General features: G+C 39.8%; 1 protein-coding gene across 9 annotated transcripts in view; it reads right to left on the reverse strand.

Annotated features, from left to right (window-relative positions):
* Positions 1-3,443: 3,443 nt before the first annotated feature.
* The window catches only part of ano2b (anoctamin 2b), a 74,540-nt gene continuing 51,099 nt past the window's right edge, over positions 3,444-26,884 (reverse strand). For all 9 annotated transcript variants that reach the window (XM_024805699.2, XM_024805700.2, XM_024805698.2 and 6 more), the window contains 9 exons: positions 26,572-26,683; positions 26,375-26,432; positions 26,139-26,239; positions 24,476-24,618; positions 17,348-17,500; positions 16,715-16,767; positions 14,776-14,954; positions 6,988-7,093; positions 3,444-4,454 (listed from right to left, as the gene is read on the reverse strand). In XM_024805699.2, coding sequence (XP_024661467.1) covers positions 4,074-4,454; positions 6,988-7,093; positions 14,776-14,954; positions 16,715-16,767; positions 17,348-17,500; positions 24,476-24,618; positions 26,139-26,239; positions 26,375-26,432; positions 26,572-26,683 — 1,286 coding nt within the window. In that variant the 3' untranslated portion in view covers positions 3,444-4,073. The remainder of the gene's footprint in view (positions 4,455-6,987; positions 7,094-14,775; positions 14,955-16,714; positions 16,768-17,347; positions 17,501-24,475; positions 24,619-26,138; positions 26,240-26,374; positions 26,433-26,571; positions 26,684-26,884) is intronic.

Raw genomic sequence — 26,884 nt, forward strand, 5'->3', positions numbered from 1 at the left:
GCAGAAAATCACCATAAACCAATGGTCAAAATACAAGATAGACTTTTAAAGCTGTATCGGGGCCTCTTTTGTCCACCAGGTGGCAGGAATAATCAGAAACAACCCTAAAACAACAGTTGCTACAACTTTTGTATCAAGGTGTTCATGGACATATACAGGGTAGTATAAGCAATCCAAAAAAGGTGTGTTTCATAAATTTAATGTAGAAATACAACCTTTGCTGGAGTCCAAAGAGACGTCAGATTTTATGACAGTGTTTGGCAGGATGAGACGTACTTTGAAGCAAACCATCTTTTATTTCACTGGACATAGGCACGAAGAGACTCCCTTATGAGGATTATTCTCTTCATCGGTTGCAGTTTTGATGCATCAGATTTTTACTGGTCAATAAAATCCAGTGTCTGTTCATGTGGATTTACCAGCAGACATTACTGATAATGCCATGCTCTAACAGCCTCATATATTCGTCATGTTGTATTTTTCTTTTGACCAAGTAATCACACTAAGACTACCTGGTCCAAAAAAAGACCAATAAATAAACAGAACTATGGGATAAAAGTACACATCACACAATGTGAAGAACCAATCCATCTAACAATTCTGTATTTAGGATTTTGTACACCATCTTAAACTAGGACCAACATTTTTTGAACAACAGAAAGTCGTTTAACAAATAGATCTTAATTACAACTTCCTAAAGTCGATACAAATAAAGTTAACAGTCTGTCACTGAGTATTAGATGGGCAGATGATGTGACAAATGCAAAGTAAAGAGCAGTTACAAGGCCTCTGAAACAGCACTGAAGGTTTACAGCATGTCGGCATATTAACATTATTACAAGAACTAGATATTGAGTGTCAAGAAAGTACCCTTTCATTCCAGTGAAGATTCACTGTCCCATCACACATCCTTGAAAAGTATACAATATGCAGTTGGCCAGCAATACACATTAGCAGCAGGAGTGATTCTTCCACACTGTTAAATCTGTGAAGATTAAAATTAACAACACTTTCCCTCCGTATTTTTTTCCAAGAGGGCATGAATTGAAGCAGTTTTGGTTAATTGAGCAGTCTAATATCTTGTGACACCTACAAATAGTTTATAGTAGCTTGCGGGTCTACTCCTACTGCAAATACCATGTCTATTTCATGTTATGAAACACAGACTGATCACAATTACTGTGACAAAATAGATATTTAACATACCTCATGACAGACCTTCTGTAATGTAGGATGAACACAGCACCAAGTGTACAGGAGCTGAATTTCATAGGTGTTGAAATAAGTTACCAAGCTAAGCTAATAAGCTTCATCAATTCAAGAATTTAAAAAGAAGATGCAGTCTTGCGGGGATTCATCAATACTGAAAGTATTCAGACTACAGTACATGATGCATTCACCCTTTAAAAAAAGAAAATTAAAAAAAACAAACAAACAAAAAACCCCACTAACCATAGCCTTTACATTTTTCATCTATAGAGCACATGACTTTTGTAGGTCTGTCACGTAACCAGTCTCTCTCACTGACACTTGCTTTTATTGGATAACAGCTGGCTTCTCATCCATTAGGGTCCTAAAAGCTAAACATGAAGAAACCAAATAAAAACTAATCTCAGCTGCATTCTTTGCACATTCAAATTGTTTGCTGACAACAGTATTAACTGTTGGAATATCAGATAGCAATAATGCTGATATGGATGTGTGATGTTTAAAAATGTTGTGTTCAGTGTAGCTTTGTCCATTTAATTTTAACACCTCTTTGCAAATTCAACCTTCTCAGATTTGGTTATGAGTGAGCGCTACTTCATGATGGGAACTTATTTACTCCAGTATGATATGCACATCACATTAACATTGTCTGAATAAAAGAAAGTAGCTTAATAGCTTAAGGTCTTGCAAGACACTGGATGTTATAAAGGGACAAATTTTCTAAAATCACAAATTCTACACCATCAACAAGCGGGCTTGTTTGGAGACCATCTGTTAAATTAACATTTGTAGGCTACATAGCTATGGACTGTTTCAGTAGGTACATCGATGAACATTGACTTCCAAGAGACGATCAATGACTGCAAAGGAACTGCCTACTGAGAAGCTGTTTTATGCCATTGCATGTACATTAGCTACAATATGATCACAGCTTATATTTCTTAGAATTTAATTTTTGAATAACATGCAAAAGCTCTTTTAATCTGTATGTCATTTAACTATACACCAACAGACCTGGGGTCTTTACTACAAAGCAAGTTTGATGTACCTAGGATGTCAGGATATTTTAACCCAGGGTTCATCAATCTGGCTAAGAGCACATTCACATGAAAGGGTTTGTGCTGGCATCATCTGACCAATCACAAACATGGAAAATTCTACTGCAGTAGAGCATCTGGAAGACATAACTATCATATTAGAATAATACAATAGTGAGAGGATGACTGTGAGAGGGGGAAAGCGCTGTATAAATGTGTCTCTTCTTGAATTGCTTTGGTCAGTAAAATCTGTGAATACCTTTCATGTTAATCAAATTGGGCATATTTAAAGTCAATAAGGAAAGCTAGCAGAAATGCTGATTGTATGGGCTAAGTTAACAGGCTTACCAATATCACCGCTCTATTGGTCTGAAAGTAAAATTTCAGTTTTCATTATTTCAGTTGCAGTCATGTTGCTATTTGAATGAGTAAATAGAATAAATATAAAAACAGAATTCAAGGGTACGCGCCAATTTGATATTAGGTCTACAAAGACAAATGGGCGCCCCGTTTTCAAAGGAGTAACTTTTGTAAAACAGTTCCCTGCCAAAGTCAGGTGTTATTTTCCAGAGAACTGATTGGTCAGCAGGCAGTGATTTCTTACGTGTTCATATTTAATCTAGAGTATAATCTGCGCCGCAGCAAATTAGGTCTGCTGCATAAATTACAAAATAAGTTCCCATTGCATGTAACTCATTGAGAATGGAACTGCCTTCATAATACGGGAACCTTAGGGTTAACATTTTACATATTGGCTAGCTAACAAGCTAATAAAAAAAACAAAACGTGATTTAACCGCAATCAAAGAAATCTGTGTGTGTGTGAAGATGCAGATTTCCACTAAATGGGCATGTTGAGTCCATGTTAAGGTCTTCTGTTTAAGCAGAACGGGCTCAGATTGATTACTTACCTGAAGGAATGTCAAGGTACACTGTCAGGTGTTTCATAATAAAGGACAGCTAATGCCTTTTGTTTCGCTGTCAATAAGACACAGTGTGATCATTTTCACCTGACTCAGTCTATAAAAGAGATGGCTTTTCCTTTGCATTCACAAGTTATTAAAGTCATTCAACAGTCAGCTGAAAGTTGTCACGACAGCTTCAACTGAAATGAGTGCCATAAACATGGTTTGTCACATTAGCATTTTTCCATCATTTCAAACTCAGGGTAAGGTAAAGAGAAACAATGACCAGCAGCTCAATCTTTAGTGGCAATTTTAGTGAATTCTGAAAAAAGGGGTTCAAAGTGTATTCCTGAATTCTAAAGAGAAGAGTACAGAAAATGTGGTATTTTTCAACTGCTACAAATTCTGTAAACAAAAATACATGAATAGCATAAGCACATAAAGCAGGAAACTATTGACAGCCCTAATGAGGAGCCACAATGTCTGTCAGTTTAATCATGTTGGTTAAATGCTTATTAAGACTACCCATTAGTTCATAGTCCTCTCTTCATCTCCAGTCTCTTCCAGGTTCCTGCAACATTTAGTTGTTTAACCTAACATGATGATTATTGCTTCTCTACGCTATGAAGCTAGTATGCCTCACTATTTTGACCAAAAAGTAAAAACGACAACTCTGTCAGGTAAACAGTCAGTGAGAGTAGGAACAACACATACATACACACACACGCTCACACCCATTTAGTCAATCAATGTGAACATTGCAGAGTCAACCACTCACATATCAGTGAATTTAAAATTTATGTTCAAAAGGTAAGCCACACATACCGGGACACAAAAGACACAGAAAAGACATACATGGACCGAGTCACCCAAGTGACAATCCATAGAACCAGCTGAAGCACCCCCGTAACGTGTGTTTCATCTCACACCGCTGTGTGTTTTGAATTCTCGTTTTCCTTCATGGGCGAAGAGGCAATATTCCTGTTGAACTGGCTGAAACTGGCTGCCCTGCATCTTGCCCTTGGCCCTCCTCCTCCTCGGTCCTCTCCAGCTGTGGGCCCCGATGGCAAAGTACTGTAGCGACCCGGGATCGGCAGATCCTGCCCTGGGGGGAGCGTGTTGCCGCTGGGGTGGAGGGTGGCATCCTTGGCAAACAGCCGCTGGATGAGTTGTAATTTCTCCTTCTCCTCCTGTAAAAAGACATCGACCAGGAGCTTCTTTTCCCTTTTGAGCTGCTCCACGATGGTTTTGGGAACATCAGGAATCACCCAGGCAACCACGAGGCTGAGGAACATCACCAGGTTCTTGAAGAATAGGAGAAAAGTGGGAATATAAGTGATAGAAAGACTGATGCATGTGGAAACAAGTGCGATTGATGATAACTGTGACAGTGACATACTGTATATCAACCATATCAATGTCACTGAGCCATTATGTCAAAAATATATACGCGGCTAGCGTAACACGCCAAAGTTGAAATAATGGATCCTGGCACTATTACAATTGTCCACTGGGTTATACCTGAGAACCAGCTGATCAGTGATGATCCCTGATAGCAATTTGGACCAGTTTAATGCAGAAGCTGATGTTTGCCTTTGTGCAACTTTGAGGTCTTTGCTCAAATCAAAGACAAACCAGTTCAAGTGATGAGAACGAGAAGGTACAGTCTGTAAATTTTTCACCGCAACACGTCAGTAGATTGAAGATTGCATTCATCTGTAGTGAGCAGAGATGGGCAGTAATGCATTACTGTAATCCGATTACTTTTTTCAAGTAACGAGTAAAGTAAGGGATTACTATTGCAAAAAAAGGTAATTAGATTACCGTTACTTTCTGGTAAGCACACTGCGTTACTAAAACTGTAATTTTTTTTGTGAGTGTCTCATGAAAATGATGTAAGCGAGTGCGACGTTCGTGGCATATATCGAGTGCGGGAGAGAGTATGCCCGTGCAGCTTTTAAAGTGTGGAAGTACTGACCTTACTTTGAGCTTAAAAACTTAAGCTCAAAGTAAAAATGTGACAAAAAAGTGACAAAAACATTAGCGTCCACTGTTCACTGCGTGGGAAGAAAACTTCTTTTTACAGCAAAAAACCCCCTAAACTTCCAAGCAAGTACCGAGTACGCACCGAGTATGCTACGACGTAATGGGAAATTCACAGACAAACTTCCACTGACCGCTGCGGCACACCTGCACCAGGGCAAACCTCTGCCTGCCCCACTCCTGCTATACAGGTGAAAATAGAGCAACAGGACCGCTGAGTCTTTGATTTTATTTATTTTCTGCTGTGTTTTACTTGCATCTATTGAAAAACTGAGTGTAAACACAAAAAAATATTTTATTTTATGTGCAGGAATGTGCAGAAAATAGGTTTAGATGTTAAACAAATTTCTTCCAGTCAGAGAATGTTGCATATAATTTAATGTTTTCTTGATGCATAAAGTCAAGTCATAAAGATTAAAACTAATAAAAACAAATTTTAAAAAGAGACTTTTTCCATTTGATTACATTTTATATGATGGATTAGGCAGAAAGTAGAGCTGGGCTGAAAGATCTATTGCTTTATCACCTATTCAGGTTGTAAATCATGTTTTTAAAAGTAACTAAGTAACTAATTACTTTTGAAAATAAGTAATCAGTAAAGTAATGGGATTACTTTTGGGGAAGTAATTAGTAATTAGTTACTGATTAACTTGACCAACACTGGTAGTGTGTGTACTCTGCGTATCTGTAACCGGAAGGTCGCCGGTTCGATCCCCGGGCTCTCTGTCCTGGTCGTTGTGTCCTTGGGCAAGACACTTTACCCTACCGCCTACTGGTGTTGGCCAGAGGGGCCGATGGCGCGATATGGCAGCCTCGCTTCTGTCAGTCTGCCCCAGGGCAGCTGTGGCTACAACCGTAGCTTGCCTCCACCAGTGTGTGAATGTGAGAGTGAATGAATAGTGGCATTGTAAAGCGCTTTGGGTGCCTTGAAAAGCGCTATATAAATCCAATCCATTATTATTATTATTATTATTACTCAGATACCAAAGTGACTCCGGACTTTTTCCCCTATCTGCGCAGGCCGTCACTCTATTGTTAACCGGAGCTGTCAGTGCTGGGTGAAACATTCTGAAGAGTCCAACATGGACCAATGAGTGAGAGAAGCTCACTTCTGACCGATGACAGCAATACTGAAGTGAGTTGTTGAGGATTTCCCAAACTTTTCAGTCTGTAAGCACTGCTGTTTTTTCTGTTGTTATGCTCAAGGGTCGTAAAAATTACAATTTCCCTCTGACAAACAGTTTGATTACATTCTGATGCCGTATGAGAGTTTATTCAGGACAACAATTTTACATCTATTTCAGATAGTTTTACTAATGCAACTATTTATGGGAGTAGGATTTTTAGTGGAAATTGCAGCAATCACAGATAAAGGACATAAGTGGGTAAAACTAAAAATGATTTCTCACTGTTCCATTCACATCACAAAAAAAACTATTGAACCAAAAGTTTAAGAGCAACTGTATAGTACCTGAATTCTGGTCATGATTATTTCTTAACAGAAATAAAGAATGAAACTTTAACAACTTGTCCAAGGACATTTGAGAAACATGAAGCATCTGGTTGTTTTCCTGACCATAATGAGAGCAGAGTGTGATCCACTCAGTTTGGAATGACTGGCCAAAAAAAACCACACACACACACACACACACACACACACACACACACACACACACACACACACACACACACACACACACAGGCATGTGTTTCTTTTATATGCATCGCTGCAAATGCAGACAGGATTTAAAAAAAAGAAAAAAACAGAAACTGAGTAATACACTGAAATTGCACCTGGAACAGAATGACGAAGGCGAGCCTTGCAGCCAGGACACACCAGTACTGTTTAGAGAACTGGTACGCGTCTGGAGACCATGGGGGTTCCCTGTAGTCTTTATACCTAGAACAAAAAAAATAAAATAAAATAAAACACCCATGGAGACAAGAATATCTACGAGTCCAGAGTTTGAGAATATGAGGCAAACCTAAGATTAAACTGATTTACAGCATCTTTATCTAGCTGAGACCTTGCCTAATCAAAACATATAGCTCCTTGGCTCAGTCGAGAAACTTAAAGTGCAATAAACTTTATCAGGATTCCTTTCATTTGTTGTCCTTGTAGTAAACACTCTTTATTGTACCTTCAAAACAAACATGTGGAAACTCAAACCACATGTTGTACAAACTGTCTACATGCTCCAAATAAGGACAGAGGCAGAATAAGATAACAAGGACTAAGAATAACAGCCAAGTGCACAACAAAAAGGTAGACAGGGTAGAGCCATTTTACCACCACTTCACACTTTGACATTATACCTGGAAACTTCACTTAACCATAACTACTACTATCCTCACCCAAACCCTTACCAATCATACTAAAAAGCACAAACTGAGATTATGGGGATTTGTCATTCCCCAAATCTTGAGTAATTAGATTGCGGTCCCCACAGGATCAGCAATACCAGATGTGATACAGAAATTGTGTCAGTCTGTTTTAATCATCACAGAAAGATGTCGTCCAAATTCAGTTCAAGGGTAAAAGGAGGTGAGGAGTGAACACGTGAAATTAAAAATAATAAATAAATAAAGCACAGTTGGTTCATTATTCATTAATTATAACTTTAAAAAAAAAAAAAAAAAAAAAAAAAAAAAAAAAAGCGGTTTGTTAACACTGGAGAAAAAATGTGAGTTATTTGCTGCTGCTGCTTCTGTATCTGTTGGCTAAAATGCAACCAGAGAGGATTAGAATACAAATGTCAAGTTGCAACTGGACTGTTTGAGATTCAGCAGTATTATGAAATCAAAGAGACCCTGCTGAGTGAGTGTTGGAGAAAACCTCAGTGGTTTGTTGGCAATTTTCCACCCACTCTCTCTTAAAATAAAATAAGTGAAACGGACAAAAAAAAAAAATTCCCAAGAAAATAAAAGCATTTGTGGACAGGCATCTGATTTGAGCTACTGCATACATAAACTAACAGTCTAGATGATCCAACTTCAGCACAGCCAAGATTATTTAGATTTCCAAGTTCCTTAAATTCACTCGCTCCTTAATGAAGGTTGCACCCTCTTTACATCCTACTTTAGGATTTAAAAAAAAAGCATTTTCAAAAGAAAGGCAATGAGCAATAACTGTGGGTTAAAAATACCTCCATCTAAACACATTTAGTAAAATTGTGGGTATTGAAACTCCAAATAACAATACTACTATGCATGTTATGGAACTGGCTGAGAGACCTTTGCAACCTGCAGCATTATGAGATGTTATGAAATATCACTAAAATGCCAGTAAAAGCATTGAACAGCCTTAACCTGTAAACATCTGAAACGTTGAAGCTCACCAGAGTTCAGCAGCAGGTTACTAATCTGACCATCAACCAACCTTCTACAAATATGTAGAGAATGACACTTGGCTTTATGTTACACTGCTTTTGGCCTCCGTTTTCACAGCTATTGTAAAAGAGGCTGCATTTTCCTGTGGGATGCAAAGTACAACATAGAGCATTCCTTTGAAGCCAAGAACTAGGAGACAGTCCCTCTTATTGTTAACCTCAAGCACATCTTTAGGCAGAAAACGCGTCGTCTGAAACCACTAAATGTACAGAAGAGTGTGGAGACAAAGACTGGCTTTATGTGGAGCTGTAGCTATAGACAGTAGACATCTATTCAACATTAGGTTGAATCAGTGCACATTTAAGACATGGAGACACTCAAAATCAGGTTAAAAAGCAACATTTACTCCGTACTTAAAAATGTACTTTAGTGGAGACTTAAAATGTTATGAAAAGCACAACCAAAGAACAATTTTCAATCAAGTACTCAAACTTTAACTGCTTGCACTATGCTTGGATCAAGTGTGGTGCAAAGGTCCTCTCTCACTTCTGCAGCAATTTATGGAAACATGATTACAGAGATTCTGGGACTCTCCACCATTTGACCCTTAGAACTGAAGAAGCTTCTCGGATGAGAGGTGAAACGTCTTCAAGCAACTTAAAGAAGTCCAGACGCTTTTCTTTCCAAGCTCTTTAGACTACAATGACCTGGATGACTGAGAGCCTTCACAGAAATTACAGAGATTGTAATATTCTTTTGAGCATGAAAGTCAGAAAGTCAGTCATTTCTTTCCTGCATTTATAACTCGATCAGTTCTGGAAGATCCCCAACAACACTGGCTCAAATAAACCCGCAAATCATGACAGAGCTTGAACCTGAAAACTATATTCCTTATATTTTACATAGATGTATTTAAAACTGCACACCCCAAGAAGCAAAACAAAAGCATAACAGAAAAGAAATGCAGGAAGCTCGAACTGCAGGGCAGTTTAACACGTCACGCAAACAGGATGTCTCACATCAAAGTTTTACATTAAAATGACTGCACAACAAAAGTCAATTCCACACACTGTCATGAAAAAATTCCTCTGAAGTCAAAATAAATTAAAGGGACTGAATGAGCTGCCTCACTAAGCACTTGACTAACAGTATAGAAATAACAGAGAGGGAGGGGAGGGCCAGTGTGTGTGTGTTAGCATGGTCTTATGATGCCTGACTCCTTCTCCTTATACAGTCATGAGTGAGGAATGCTGTCCGTGAGAGTCAGTCTTCTTTCCCTTTCTTTTTCCTTTGATCTAGTCATCTGTCTCTCAGTCTCTCAGTAATATTTTTGCAACATTTTGTTTTAGGTCATCTTGAAATATAAAAAAAAAAATGAAATAAAAATAAAATAAGACCAGTCTCTGTCAGTTTAATTCACTTAACACTTCTTAGGTGGAATCACAAATACAGTTGTGCTATGAAAGATGATTTTTCTCTCTGTTCTTGTGTGTGTGCACGCATGTGTTTTCTCAAAGCTCCATGTTTGGTTAAAATAGTGGAGCTCTGCAGCACTGAAGCATTTAACTCAATATTCTTTCAGAAGACCTCTCAATAAGATTAGGGTTACTATGTGAGACGAGCGTGTTCGTCTGGGTCATTCCCATCTATAAATAAATAAATAAATAAATAAATAAATAAATACATACACAGTAAACCTGTGTTACGCAACATGGTAGCTGTTAGCTATCATCCTGTTTGTTGTACGAACATATGAGCTTCATATTGGATCCATTTGGTAGGTTTGGCATCACCCCACATTTGCCCCAAACCCCTTTAACCCTTGTGCAGTTTATTCATTGTCTCTAGATCGCTCTAGGCAGGAAAATGGAGCCGGATGCAATCTTTTGGAGGGCAGACTTTGGGGGCACAAAATTTTATGTTGTTTTTCCAATGAGGTCACGTTTCATTTCAAACTAAAAACATGGAGGATTATTTAATGCTGGCAAATGGCAGTATATACTGTATTAAACTTTACACTATATGTGGATCAATGCAATCAGCGTACAGTAATATAAGTCTTGAGCCAGTCCCCATCTCTTTATATTTCACTAGGAAAATGTGATTCAGTTAAATGTGCAAACATACATGGAAATACAAAACATAAGGCAAAACCACAGTTGTACAATTCAAAAAAATAATAATAATAAAAAATGTAAAGTCAATATTTTATATGACCACCTTCGGTGTTGCCGTGATGTAGCCAAATCAGTCTGGTATTACGTCACAAAGAACATAATAAACTGACAGAAAACCAAATCAAATGTTCTTCAACACAGCCTGAACTCTTTAAGAAACTTTTCATGTCATTCTTTTCCTGTAATTTCTTCAAGTAGTCTTCAGGAAGGGCATCTGGCAAAATAAAACTCCCAAATCATACATAGAGCTGTAGTAACTCCTTATACATAAGGGAGTAGCTAAAAGTAGCAGTCTGTTGGTAGCGGTCTTTAAGAGGCTTCTTGAATGACATTCCAAAGCTTTTTGGATTTCGACTGACTTTTGTTCTGTTCTGTCAAAATTATCCCACACTGCTTCAGTAATGTTGTAGGTCTGGGCTCTGGGGAGGCCAATCCATGACAGTGGTTCCACTATGTTTTACAGATTACTGTACACACTCACTACTGTACCTTTCTCCTGACCTGTTCCCTATAAGTTTCAAGGTTTTTTTTTTACTGTGCTATGTTTGTCACAACCCTATTACCCATACTCTCCAACCTGAAAAAGTAAGTTTTTAAATTATTGTTTCATAAGTTCTTGACTTAACAGACATTAGTTTAAGCAGCTTTAGAATTCTTGTTCAACATTTCACTTGTGACATTTTTGTTTTTGCTGTAATTCCAGTTTATTTTCAAATATTTGCTCAAATACAGTATTAATATACTGTAATGGCAAACTAATACAGAGGCAATATATTAAAGTTTCAGTCAGGTTTCAGAGCTCATCAGAGCACAGAAACAGCTTTAGTGAAGGTTACAAATGATCTTCTTATGGCCTCTGACAGTGGACTCGTCTCTGTGCTTGTCCTGCTAGACCTCAGTGCAGCGTTCGATACAGTTGACCATAATATTCTATTAGAGCGATTAAAGCATGCTGTAGGTATTACAGGTAATGCGCTGCAGTGGTTTGTATCATATCTATCTAAAATTAGAAATATCCTGTCTCAGAGTGACGCTGAAAAACTAGTTCATGCATTTATTACTTCCAGGCTGGACCACTGCAATTCATTATTATCACGATGTCCTAATAACTCCTTAAAACTCCCATGATGCATTGAGTTTTTCCTTTCCAGTCACCTTTCTCACTCACTATGTGTTAATAGACCTCCCTGCATTGAATCATATCTGTTATTAATCTCTGTCTCTCTTCCACAGCATTTCTTTTATCCTGTCTTCCTTCTCTCACCCCAACCGGTCGCAGCAGATGGCCGCCCCTCCCTGAGCCTGGTTCTGCCGGAGGTTTCTTCCTGTTAAAAGGGAGTTTTTCCTTCCCACTGTCGCCAAAGTGCTTGCTCATAGGGGGTCATATGATTGTTGGGATTTCTCTGTATCTATTATTGTACGATCTACTGTACAATATAAAGCATCTTGAGGCGACTGCTGTTGTGATTTGGCGCTATATAAATAAAATTGAATTGAATTGAATTACTAAACCAAGCACTGAAAATAAAGAATATTTTCTCCTAATGCTGAGAGGAAACCTCTCCTTACAAATTATTTGATAATCCATTGCATAACCGCTTAACCCTCAATTGACTTCCTGCTGATAAGCCTGTTAGCAAAGCCAACTTCCTGTCAGCTCAGGAGTGAGTACTGTCTTGATATAAAGCAGGTATATACCTAAATGGCAATTTTAACAGTTTTCCTCTAAGATTATGATTTTCAATACATTTCCATCTATAATGGTAGGTTCCTTGTTTTCTGTAAATCACTCGAAATCTACACTTTCAAGCTAAATATAATTTTATTATAACCAACTTATATCAGTAGATGTCAGACACATGGAGGTCAAAGGTCAAAGATGTGATATAAGAGGAGGTACAGCCACTCCAAATCTGTTTTAAAACTGATTTTTTTGTTTTGTTTTAAAAGTGAGCTTTTACTCTACGCCAGGGGCTACTCAACATCCCACACTTCAAATTTCATCTCCTTAAATAAACAGTTTTGAAATAGCTATACACTAAAAAGATATAATAATATAAAAATTATTTGTTTAAAGTTTTAACCAGATACACTGTTACTGCTATTTTCATATAAATTTACACAAAACAGCTAACATCAGCATCACAACATCATCAAAAATGGAAAATAGAAAAGGAAAATGTCCTTTTCTTGACATAGTCTTAAAATGTTTAACTCTTTGTTTCACATTCAGAATTTTGATGACACCGACAACACTGTAGGACAAAAAGGACTGCGGAGATGTACAGTCATGCTCTGCTCACTGATGCAGAATCTTCAACTTCCTCACACTGCTGTTTTTAAAATTTTATTAAAAATGTAAAACCTTGGTGGGTAGCTTCTGTCACACCATCCATCTATTTATCCACCCATCCATATGCAGCACCACCCCCCTGCCTTCATTCATTCATTTCCTCACTGGTATTTCTATATCTTTCCATTTCAACAGTTTCCTTACTGTCTTAAAAAGCATTCCTTTGTATTGTTATCTGATCATCAGTTCAATGATATCTCCCCTCATCTCTGCATCCTCTGAATGGATGGATAGTTATTATCCATCCATTCATCTTGACTATTGCATGCATTCATCCATATGTCCAGAACCCCAAATTAACTGGGCCAGAAAGAAGAAGGAGGAAAAAAAAAAGGCAACCATTGTCTGGAGAATCTGAAATTCAGAGCTGAATCATTTGCCCTGAGCCCAGAGGCACTGCCCACATCAGCAGCACTGTCTAGATACAGTCTATACATGACTACACAGCTCTGCTCACTGCAGACACACAAAATCTTCCTGGAACATCCTGCAGCCAATTTCACGCCTATGAAACGTTCAAGGCGAACACTATCTGGTCATTCTTGCGATGTGACATATCAGCCTACAGTGGTACAAAGACTGCATTCTCGCATAGTAATTCTTTGCCATCTTATGTAACAGCAGGTCGGCCTCAGTTGTCTGTGGGCGCTGGCATCCATGACCTTTTCCTCTGCAAAGCTTTATATTGATATTATGAAAGAGATGCTTACCAGTGGAATGAGTGAAAATGCATAAAAGATACAATTGTGCATTTTGCAATAATGCCTTTCCAATCCATTCTTGTTGTTTCCACATTCAAAGTGGCATTACAGTTTGCATGAGGGTGCGATGGTGCGTCTTAATCAAGAACTTAGTTCCTCGCCGTTTAATTGAGTGTTTCACATTTGTAGCTAGCACAAAATATTAATACATCAATATTTGGTATGATAGTGACGACTACAAAAGGTTTTTGGTTCATTCAACTGCAGCCCTTAGCCCTGTAGCACAACCCAACTCAAGAAAAATCAAGTGAAAAAAAAAAAAAATCAATAAATCAGCTGTCCCTCCCTCAGATTGGAGTTTAATATTAGATGCAGAACAGGCCTTCAGGTTGAGCATTAAAAAGTGTTTGTTGTACCCAAAACAAAACACTCTTAAGCAATCCAAACTTGTAATGATTTTCAAAATTAGCAACGTTTAACTAAATTTATCACAGAAACATTTTTGAGACCAGTGATAAACGTTCAAAGCACTAAATAAAGTTCCTAAACTCAAATACAAGTTCAGATATAAAGAGAAGATTTCAACTCCATGAAACAAACATTCTTTAGTCAAGATTAAAGGGCCATTAACCTTAATTTATACATAATAATCTGAGTGAATCCTTGTTAATAGAGACACTGTTTGCATGTTTCTGCAAAGGCCAAAATTATAAGTTATGACAAAACACAGAAATGCTGTTTTATCCTTCCCCAAATTAAATTCCTCAGATGTAAAAATAGATGAATTGGCCTGAATGTTTTCTTGAATGCTCACCAAATACTTCACTGGCAGTTGAGGGAACAAAAGCAACAAGGCCAAACGCACAGCGTTTGTCCATGTATGACAAGTGAATAAACAAGTTGAATAGGTATTCCCATGTTGACTGGCTATTTGCTGAATACAGAAGTGCTCGTCCCACAGAAATGTGAGCAAAACGTAATTGCTACAAATATACTTCGTGAGCATGGGTGTGTGTTTTACCGGCATAAAGTTATGTTTCCAAGCTCAGAGTTCTGTGGTGCTGTGCCAGGTTTTAAATCGGACACGTTGAAGTAGGACAGCGTGTGGTCAATGAAGCCGTGCATGGTGCCCGTCGGACTGTACATGTACTCGTAAACGAGCCTAGGGATGAAGTCGGACGTAAAGGAGATCACAAAGGCCTATAGACAGAAAGACAAAGAGATCAAAACAGAAAGAGTGAAACAGTCTGTCTGTCAGGACCAGTGATATAGAAAAGTATAAAAACTGAATCATGTTTTATGCTGTTCACATTTCTTCCTTCACTTTTTATATATGCAAACAATTTGATTTTTAAGGAAACATTCTCACAGTGAAGAATGTAGCTTATTAAGCTACTGTAAGACCAGAATCAAATCAGAATACGATCAGCTATTACTCAAAGCCAAACTATCTGTAGCTGTAAAGGACAGAAAACCTCAGACTGATGCTTGTTCTTTTCAGTGAGAGGAGGGACAGGGGTTACAAAGAGCAAAAATCTGGTAAACTGTGCATTTGTTTAATATACATTTGAGTTTAAGGAACATTAAAGTCAGTAGAACTGATAGATACACATCTGTTATTGTTGTGAAGCTCCTGGTCAATCAATCAATCTTTATTTATAAAGCACTTTTCATACAGCAATGTAGCACAAAGTGCTTTACATGGTTAAAAGCAGCCCACCCCACCCTGCCCTCCAACTCACTCCCCACACTCTCATTAATATAAACAATCATGGATACATACCACCACCCCCCCCCCCCCACACACACACACACACACACACACACACTTAAAAAGTAAAATTGGGCTGGACAGACATGAGCCAGGTGAGGAAACGCTATCACAGGGAGCCGTCTGCACCGGGAGCCGGTCACAGACTGCAGCCTCCAGGCTGGGCACACAGCAGGAGAGAGGCAAAGAAGCCCCCCAGCCAGGCTGAGAAGACCCACAGAGCCCCAGCAGCCACGGTCCACAGTGTGTGTCCAATCCCTCAGATCTAGATTACATTAAAAACTCCTGCTGCTTGTTTTTGGATCTGCCACAAATCTGTTTAGTATTAAAAGTAAACTAGATGGGCTTTAGCTCACTGGCCAGAGACAAATGCAAAGCAGAACCTTCCTGACCCTCCTTCCCCCTCCCCTCCACAAACATTGCATATTTATGTATTTCAGATACAACTCTGGGATCTCATGAGGTTATGAAATTGACAAAAGGTCTAATCAGCAGATCCAAAAGAGTATTTCACACATTATCCATGCCTGCGTGTAAAATTTGCCCCAAAATTGCAAATATCTTTTTTTATTAAAAATCTATAATAAACAATTATTTAACTACTTATTAACTAATCAGTCAAGAAATATGGCCGCCCATCCAGAGACTAGTTCTGTTGAAGGTTTCTTCCTTTTAAAAGGAGGATTTCCTCACCAGGTGCTGCTCAAAGGAGATCTGTTTGGACCCGTTTGCACTTTACACTTGTTCTCTGTTCTTTCATTTGATAATTTCTAAGGCACTTTGAATTTCACCTATCTTATAGCAGCACAGAGATCTGTGTTAGAGAAGTCTGGAAATGCACCATTATGCCAACTTTGTTAGTGCATTCCTGTCTCCGGTCTCTAAAAACAGGTAACATTTAATCTTATAAAGACATGAAGAAGTGGAAGATCCATGCAGTATATGCAACATATATACTATACAACCATTTTCCCCAAGATAAACTGAGCTGTAGAGGACTTTAAATTGATTACCAATTGCACCAACAGTGATAAATGTTTAAGTGTTTGGGTGTTTTGTGAAGTAATTAAAACACATATATTACTACAATATTTGTAGAATAATTATCTTCAGGTTTTTATTTTGCATGCATCTGCCTCATTTACTAATTTAGAAACCTGGAAGAGTGGAACACTGTGTTTATACTTACATTTATAATGACTGAGAACTTGCCCATTCCACTTAGTACATTGTACCAAATGCCTGTAAGGTGAGAAGCAAAAAAGACAGAAGGATAAGTTGAAGGGAATAAACAGGAAAAACAGGAAAGTCTGTATTAAGTACAGTAATAAAACTGTATAGGGACTGAGACAGTCAGTTAAACTTTACCTATAAAGTATTTAAAGGATATATTTATAACTGAGTGTGATGCAAATGTTAGCTAATTTTTAAGTGATCTGCATATAGACCAGAGCTTAGCTACACATAGACAAATAATCCATCTGATGATTATGAATTTACTTATTTTAATAATCCAAAGTGAATTATTTCGCTGGCAAACCATCATTCTGGTGATATCAGTTACCTAGAAAAATGTTATTGAATCGGTTGCCTTACAGTGTGGCTTTTGGGCTTATTAAACCTCTTTAAAAGTATCTGGGTACAGTGAAAAATGCTTGGAAATCAAGCTGAGAGGTTTCAGTCTGTGTATTAGTGAGATTAGCCAAACTGCCTGAAGCCACTGCTAACTCAAAGAATCAAATCAGACTGGTTTAAGATGAGTTGTAGCATCTTGTTGATGCTTAGAATGGCGATTCATAAACTGAGTGTCAGATTAGCTTACCAATGTCTTTAGCTCGTGCAGCGACTGGCCTACGCAGCTCTGTAACAAACTTCTTGGCATCCAATCTGATCTCAATGATATTGTTCAGCAGGGCAAAGAGAGGAGCCAGCGGGAAAGAAGCCACGAACAGAGAGACGAAACCAAACTGGATGACTGCAGAAAGAGAAACAGTTATTACATCTATCGGATGTATAATATAGGACATTAAAAAGTTTTTTGGTAATTTGTCTACATGTATTCAGATAAATAAGTTCTATATTTAAACCAATATTTACAATTACCAATTAAAAAAAACAAACACTGCTTACATGTTAATTGTTGATATATCCCATACTTCCTACTGTAATTTTGCTGATGATATTAATGGCCATTCTACATGTAGATGATGTGATGATCTAAGTATAAAGATGAACAATACATCTGCTCCCAAAGCCTCATGCAAAACAAAAACGGGACTCATGAAAGTTTCATTTCATGAATTTACATTACTTAATTTATGATGTCTCAAGGGCACAAAGAACATTGAACCATTGAAAAGTAAAACAAATCAGATGTTTACAACGTTCAAGTTTATGTCACATGCTAACATAAGCCCCAGTGTTTGGCACATTTTGCTTTGGAGAGAAAAGTTGTTTAACTGAAAATCTCTGGATCTGCCTCAAAACTGTTTTCAAGTTAACCCTTGTGAAGCTGCAGTTACGTCGTGGGCGGTCGTGGCTCAAGAGTTGGGAGGTCGCCTTGTAATCGGAAGGTTGCCGGTTCGAGCCCCGGCTTGGACAGTCTCGGTCGTTGTGTCCTTGGGCAAGACACTTCACCCGTTGCCTACTGGTGGTGGTCAGAGGGCCCAGTGGCGCCAGTGTCCGGCAGCCTCGCCTCTGTCAGTGCGCCCCAGGGTGGCTGTGGCTACAATGTAGCTTGCCATCACCAGTGTGTGAATGTGTGCGTGAATGGGTGGATGACTGGATATGTAAAGCGCTTTGGGGTCCTTAGGGACTAGTAAAGCGCTATATAAATACAGGCCATTTACCAGGCCATTTACGTCGACAGGTTTTTGGACGATGATGCTTGTTTTTGGCAGTTTTGTCCCTGTACACCACCACAGAGTTTTAAATCAAATGATCAGGATGTAATTCAAGTGCAGACTTTCAGCTTTAATTCAAAGGGTTCAACAAAAGCATTAGACTAACTGTTTACGTCAGCTTTTATGCAAAGTCTCCCATTTTCATAGGCTTAAAAGAAATCACACAATTGACAGACAAGGAGTTTTTATCTTTCAATCAAGTTTCCACAATCTGGTAGCTTCATAAAAAGAATGAATGCACTGGGGCAGCTCAGCAAGCCACAGAAGATGACTGCAGTGCAAAATGACAGAATTATTTCCTTGATTAGGAAAAAACACTTCACAACATCAACAAACCAACATTTTCAAAGAAGTGACAATGGAAAAGTCTACAATTGCCAGTATGAATGAAAATACAGAACAATGTGACCAGTGGTTTGCGCCACTGATGATGTTAAGAGAAGAGCACAAAGAAGCAGAGAATCGGCTCTGAAGTGCATAACATCATCTGTCAAACATGGAGGAGGCAGTGTTATGGGATGGGCACGTATGGCAACCACTGGAACCACATCAATAGTGTTAAATAATGATGTGACTGCTGATAGAAGTAACAGGATAAATTATGAAGAGCACAGAGTTGCACTCTCTGCTTAGATTCACAAAAATGCTGCAAAACGGATCAGATAGTGCTTCCCAGTGCACATGGATAATGATCCAAAGCATACTGCAAAAGAAACCCAGGAGTTTGTCAAGGCAAAGACACGGGATATTCTTCAATGGTCAAGTCAGTCACCTGATCTCAACCCAAGACAGCAATCTTCGGTGACTGAAGGTAAAACTGAAGGCGGAGAGACCCACAAACAAGCAGCAACTGAAAGCAGCTGCAGTAAAGGCCTGAAAGAGCATCTCAAATTTAAACTATTACATTTGGTGATGCTGATGGCTTCAGGCGGTAACTACCTTCAAAAAATTTGCATCTAAGTATTCAATCACATATTGATTGTTTAAAATCCACTATAGGCAAGCTACCAAAGAAGCGCCACTGCTCAAATACTTTGGGTTCCAATTGTATTTCTGCTCTTCCACATCTCACGCAATATGAGAAGGAAATCAAACCCACAACACAGGAAGCACATTTTTTCAGTAGCCACTAATACACCCTCGGATTGACATTTGTGAACAGTCATTTGTCTGGTCAAGAGTCACACTGTCTGTCTGGGCTTTTTGGTGGTTCAGAAGATGCCTTTTATGGTTAAACCCTCTGCTGCAGCAGCCAAGCTGAGACATTTTTATGATTAAGCAGTGTTTAATGGGGGTGTGCATCTACACTGTGTGCTGTGTGACTGAGATATTTAATCAGGTGGATTTAATCTGAATTTGTCAAACATCATAATCAATATATCCGTGTAGGTTTTGTATAACCATAGATGTTAGTTAAAAACAATAGGTTTAGATGGATGAATACATTCTTTTTAACCACACAGAGTGGAAGCAGTAATCTAGAAAGTAGTATAAAGTCTGGATTTTTGGCTGAGGACCATAAAGGCAGTTAGGCAGTTTATTTGGACACTGGGTAGAACTGGACTAGTATTTGTTAGAGCAAATGTGCTGTGACATCAACTGAAATCTTGCTGTGATACAAATTTTTCTCCACTTAGTATTGTAAAAGCTTTCATATGATATTAGCATCAATAACCTCAAGGTGGGCTTACAGTCTGATTGGTTTGACAAAGCAAAATGGGGCTGGGTTTGGAGAAATAAATTGTCTAACAAGTCGTCTCATGATCAGTTCACCCGCTTGTGAAGAATGCTGAAAGGAAACCTGAGAAACACAAGGCAGTATTCCTGACTGCGGCCAGTGCAGGACTTCTGTCAGAGCATTGGAACTTTAGCAGTGTGGGAACGGGGATTTCCAGCGAGCGGAAGACTGACGGCTTCACCTCAAGACACTACACTGAGACAATGAGTGGAAAGGAAGAAAATACGGCCGAGGCACAGCGAGCGCTAAAGGGCAAGCTTAGAATAACCCAACATCTACCTGAGCCGAGGTTAACGAGTTCGACCCAGTCACACAAAGAAAGACGCGCATACATTAAATTAAAAAATGAGTTAACACAAATCCAGACTATCCATTCACACACACTCGCTACAGTGCGTGTGTCAGACATTTCTGACATTCCTCTGTGTGCCCTACAGCTACAGCCCAGTCTTCTTGTTCCGCCCGTCCTCACTCTATTCATGTCACATGAAATAACTAAAACACAGCAGAAACATAAAAATCACCAGGTTTTCATCCAGTTTGACCTGGATTACTTTACAGCAGTATAAAACTACCATCATTTTGATGTTCTTAATAGAAACCAAGTGTAAGGTTCCCACAAACATCAAATTCTGCCAAGAAAACTTCACTTTGAAAACACTGTTACACAAGTTCTATATGGCACTGATATCCAAGGAAAACACGGCCCATTTTATGGGTTCACGAAGATCAACACCAATTTTTTTTTACAGGTCAAGCTTGTTGATGCATGTTTGTGAAACTGCTGCAGTGCTTAGACTTCTATCAGCAGTGGGGAAATGATCAGACACCTCAAGCCGTGCAGCATGGAGGCCAGCGCTGCATGTCTCCTTCAAACAGTGCACGTCTTTCATTTGTTTGTTGATTGTATCTCAGTTTCTTGTTTTCTTTTATTCTCTGTACAAAATTAGGGTTCAAATGTATGTTCATTTATCTATTCAGTAAAACCTTTTGAAAGAGGCAGTTTCACAAGCTCACTCTGAATTAGATTGACTCAAAAAAATGTAATCAACCAATCAAAGAAAAATGTTGGGGCTTAAATGAAATTTAGTCAAAATATCACTAGCTTCATTGTTTGCAAAACAGGCATGATGCATGGAATTTACTCTCCCCTGTCATAGGTTATCCTCACTGTATTGGCTGTTGTGTTTTAGCTGTGCCTTTTGATGAGAGATACAAAATGCTTTGTTTTGTTTCTAATGAGCTTCAAAAAAATTTTAAATCTGCTTCTTAAGTTTGAAGTAAGTAACAGTTTCTGGGTCCAAATGCTCCTCTATCCATCCATCCATCTTCTTCCTCTCATCCAACTCGCCCTATAGCAGGCTGGGTATTGAAGATATGCGTAGCTTATTTGAGAGTTTAGAAATGTGTTAGGTAGGATGTAGAATTATTGTAGAGACACTGACACTGCCCTGGATGCAATAAAGGCCTGAGTGTGTCATGAATTTAGGAGTAGATTTCTAGGAGGCCCACCCACTTTGAACTGTGAAAGTAAGACAAAGAGAAGTTAATGTTGAGTGGAAATTGCCCAGGGGAGACCTGGGTGGGGGTCTCAGTGTTTGTAATATGTTAACTCTGTTTTCTCTGTTGTGTAGAGGAATTTGGTGTAGCTCAGGTGAGGAGATTACTTTTATGACCGGCAGGAAGTCACAAACAGAGACACACACACAGTGCTTTGACTGTTATGATGCACCCACACCTACATGCACACTCACTCACGTGCACTCACATAGACATACGAGTACGCGCACACACACAGGCACTCACGCGCTCGTGCATACACACACAGACAGAGTTTGCAGTACACCATGGGGGTATTATGATAGGGTCGCTTCTATAAAGCTGACTGTAACAAACAAAGGAGTGGAAGATCTGCAGAGGGACACCGGCCTTGCACGTCTTCCCTTCTAGAAGATGCATGCTTAAATGAAGATGAATAAAGATGAATAAAGGTTTTGTGAAAATGACTACTGAGTTCCGGTGCAGTCTCTGGATGCCCGAGGAATAAAAAGAACCGGGGTGAAACTGATTTCGTAACAGTATGCTAGACAAATTGTCAGCCTGTTGCAGGGCTAACACAGAGAGACACACAACCATTCACACTCACATTCACGCCTATGAACAATTTAGAATCACCAGTTAACCTATCCCTAATAACCGCATGTCTTTGGGCTGCAGGAGGAAGCCGGAGTACCCGAAAAGAAGCCACGCTGACACGGATTGAACAAGAAAACCCCACACAGAAAGGCCCTAATCACAGCGCCACCAGGTACCAAAAACCTGTCAGTACCACAGAGTGAAAAACATGGTCAAAATGATTTAAAATCCAATAAAACAAGAAGTCTGTTCTCTCAGGGTTCACAGTAAAGCATAGCATTCAGCCGTATTGTGAAAAACAACATTTACAAGGTTTCACTGAGTTCAAAGCTGCCAGTCAGCAACCTCACTGATATCTAACATGTCACCCAGTGCGAGCTGGAGGCCATCACCTGATGAAGCCAGCAGAACTACATCATCTGCAAAAAGACAGGGATGAGATTCTGAGATCATCTAAGTGGAAGCCTTTTGCCACTTGGCTACGCCTAAAAATTATGAACAGAATCGGTGACAAAGGGCAGCTCTGGCAGAGCCCATCACCCACCGGAAACGAGTCCGACTTATTGCCAGCGGACTAAACTCCTGCAACAGCTGTATCACGCTTCCCGAAGCACCTCCCACAGGACACCCCAGGGACAAGGTCGAATGCCATGTCCAAGTCCAGAAAACACATAAACTTGTTGGCCAAACTCTCATGCGCCCTCAAGTATCCTCGATACTGTATCTGAGGAGTATGGCATCTTACCTGTCTAAGATGCCATACAAAGAACTGAGAAGTTGCTGCTTATCCAAGGTGATTTTAAACACTCAACACTGATGGCAAGCCTATACATTTAAAATGGCGTAAATAGCATGGAGTGGTGTCAGGCAATGATAAGTTGGGCAGCTCCAGCTTACAGTGGTTTATTGGAATCCTTGCCATTCATCCATGCATCCATCCATCTTCATCCGCTTTATCCGGGGCCAGGTCGCGGGGGCAGCAGCCTAAGCAAAGAGGCCCAGACCTCCCTCTCCCCAGCCACCTCCTCCAGCTTATCCGGGGGAATACCAAGGCGTTCCCAGGCCAGCCGAGAGATATAATCTCTCCAGCGTGTCCTGGGTCTGCCCCGGGGCCTCCTCCCGGTGGGACATGCCTGGAACACCTCACCCAGGAGGCGCCCAGGGGGCATCCTTGTCAGATGCCCGAACCACCTCAGCTGGCTCCTTTCGATGTGGAGCAGCAGCTGCTCTACTCTGAGCCCCTCCCGGATGGCCGAACTTCTCACCCTATCTCTAAGGGAGAGGCCAGCCACCCTTCGGAGGAAGCTCATTTCTGCCGCTTGTATCCGCGATCTCGTTCTTTCGGTCACTACCCACAGCTCGTGGCCATAGGTGAGGGTAGGGACGTAGATCGACCGGTAAATTGAGAGCTTCGCTTTTACACTCAGCTCCCTCTTCACCACGACGGACCGGTGCAGCGTCCGCATTACTGCAGCTGCAGCCCCAATCCGTCTGTCGATCTCCGGCTCCCTTCTCCCATCAGTCGCAAACAAGACCCCGAGATACTTGAACTCCTCCACTTGGGGCAGGAACTCATCCCCGACCCGGAGTGGGCACTCCACCCTTTTCCGGCTGAGAACCATGGCCTCAGATTTGGAGGTGCTGATCCTCATTCCCGCTGCTTCACACTCGGCTGCGAACCGTTCCAGTGCGAGCTGGAGGCCCTCACCCGATGAAGCCAACAGAACCACATCATCTGCAAAAATCAGAGATGAGATTCTGAGGCCACCAAAGCGAAAGCCCTCCGCCACTTGGCTGCGCCTTCATAAAAATTATGAACAGAACCGGAGACAAAGGGCAGCCCTGGCGGAGCCCATCACCCACCAGGAACGAGTCCAGGAATTCTTGGGAATCCTTGCCATTATTATAAATAAATATTCTAAATACTATTGTTCTTATTTTAAAAACTAATGCCTCCTGTTTTTAATATTTTCTGTCTTTCGTCTCTGCTTGCCTTCCTGTAAATGTCCCTGCATTCCACTGTAGTATACAGAGTTCATCAACTCACAGCACTGCACAGTTTTGCAGTGACATCTGTTGGAAAGCAGCATAATGTAAACGTCTTATGTGTCTTATATAAGTTTTCAGGCTACAGACTGTGAGGCCATTTTTCTCTGTGTGTATGCATACTCACTCATCTCCATGTATTCTGGAGTGAGGCCTTCAAAGGGAGCCAGGGCATAGTCCAGGTTCCACTGCTGAGGTGGCTTCTCTTCCTCCCTCGCCTTTGGTGTCGTTTCTTTTTCCTTTAATGTACGGACCAATTTCTTCAATTTCCTGTTAAAATGAAGGAAGATGAAAGTGCAAAGACAATAAAAGACTTTACCTTTACTGCAACTGTACTATGTGTAAGGCTCCAACTGACTGCTGGGTTATAGCTGTGATTAATCCCTACTGCAAAAATCCATTCTAAAGTTGTCAGAGGCAGGGCATGAATACCTTCCACTCACAATTCCTGCTTTCTTGTTTACTTTCAGTAAAAGATATCAAAGCTGGAAACTAAAATAGGTGGCACCGATGCAGTTGAATGAGTGCAATGACTCCAACAAAACGATCGCATTTGGAGTTTCTAGCACAGCACAGAGTCGTTAAAACTCTCTAGACCTTAGCTGGAACAATAAAAGATTTGCAGACTGCTTGTGAAACATAATAGCAAAATAAGTATTTACAGAGGTGCTGAAATGCTGATGTTTGTTGAAAACCCAGTGAACTGACAGCCAGGGGCTGAATGTTTTAGGGTTTTTATGTAAGCGAAAAAGGGAACAGCCAACAGAGAACTGAAGAGACAGTGAAGGAAAGTGAGAGCATGGGTGTTTCTCTAAGAATGCACTCTTACATGAGTAATACAACCATAAATATGCATGTGTGTTTGCAGTTTGGTGAAGGGATATACAATACAACCTAAATATTTTTTATGTTTTGTTTGCATAAACACACATGGAGCAATAGGGCACATGTGATGAGTTACACACCTGCACACAACAATTCTACCAGGTGTGAAACTTTTAAGGAGATGAATGTGTAACAGTGGAAAGGATGGCATGCAGATATGATTGCATGTGCTGCGACTTGCAGGTCCATCAAGATGACTAACAGAGCTTTTGATGAAGCTCACCTAATGAGTGAGTAAAGCAACAATAAAAGTGTAGCCTGAAGCTAGAAAGGGTGTCTGGTTGACATCTGTTATAAACGTAGATGACCTTTGAGCTTTCAGATTTGCATGTTAATGCTAAGCTATTGCACAAAACCACTGTCCAGACATGGAAGGAATGTTACTAGAACAAGAAAGGGCAGAGCAGATGCTGCAAGAAATTGTCAGCAAGTGTGTGTGTGTGTGTGTGTGTGTGTGTGTGTGTGTGTGTGTGTGTGTGTGTGTGTGTGTGTGTGTGTGTGTGTGTGTGTGTGTGTACACACGTTTAGACATCTTTGTGGGAATAGAAAATTGGCATGCTACTATACTTGTGGGGACCAACAGTCACAAAACACTCGTCCCCATGTGTTTGAAGGCATTGTTGAGGCTCAAAATGTGGTGTTGGTGTCAGGTTTATAATTGGGTTACGGTTAAGTATAAAGAGCATGGTTTTTCTGTAGCCATTAATTATAGGTTCAGTGCACTGGCATAGGTTTAGGGTAAGGTATTCATTTTTGATTTTCAGGGTTAGAGTAAGCGGCTGGGGAAAGCATTATGTCAATGTCCAAATGATATCAAACACTAGCAATCAAACACATACAAGGGACAATCTTATTGCCTGACTGCTTCTTTTCATTTTTATCTTCATACAAATCGATGGACTTACGGGATGCCAATCTCAAAGATGTTGTTCTGGATTAGTTGCTTCCCCAACATGATGATGCTGAGCTGAATACACAACTCAATGAGGCACCCTCCTGGAGCACACTGGGGGATACATATCATTTTTTTTTTTTTTTTTTTTTTTTTTTTTTTTTTTACACATTACACTGTAACTTTTGAATCCAATTTCGCTAATCCAAATGAAAAACAAACTTATGTTTAAAGGTAAAAATCACACACCTCCTCCATCCGAAAATCATTAAACACATACACATAATTTCCCGGGCGTCCAGCAAACCTGCAAAAACGTACAAAAAAAAAAAAAAAAACATTAGGTCCCAGTAGTGACACTAAAAAGAAGTGGGTGTCATTTTATAGGTGACATTTCAGATGTGGTGTTCATGGTACAATGGTGAACACAAACACAGAGGGCTTACCGTCCCTTGAAGAAAGCCACGTAAAAGATGGGAGCATATGCGTTCATAAACTTGAGTAAGAAGGCTTTCAGGATGAGCCGTTCTTCAAAGTTGGTTTCTGTTTTAGGAATCTCTGAAAAATAGTTGATGTGAAACAGTGAGAAAGAGTTAGCACGGTATTTCATGAGTGCTACAGAAAAAGAGGCATGCTAATAGAAATGAAATGGGGCCTATGTAAAAGAAACATCAAGCAAACACATGCACAGCTCTATTAGGCTTGTATTTCTAAGGTGTCCACATTATTTTTTCTACAGTGTGACTCTAGACTGTTATG

Source organism: Maylandia zebra, linkage group LG17, assembly GCF_041146795.1.
Source record: "Maylandia zebra isolate NMK-2024a linkage group LG17, Mzebra_GT3a, whole genome shotgun sequence".
In the NCBI taxonomy this organism is placed as follows: Eukaryota; Metazoa; Chordata; class Actinopteri; order Cichliformes; family Cichlidae; genus Maylandia; species Maylandia zebra.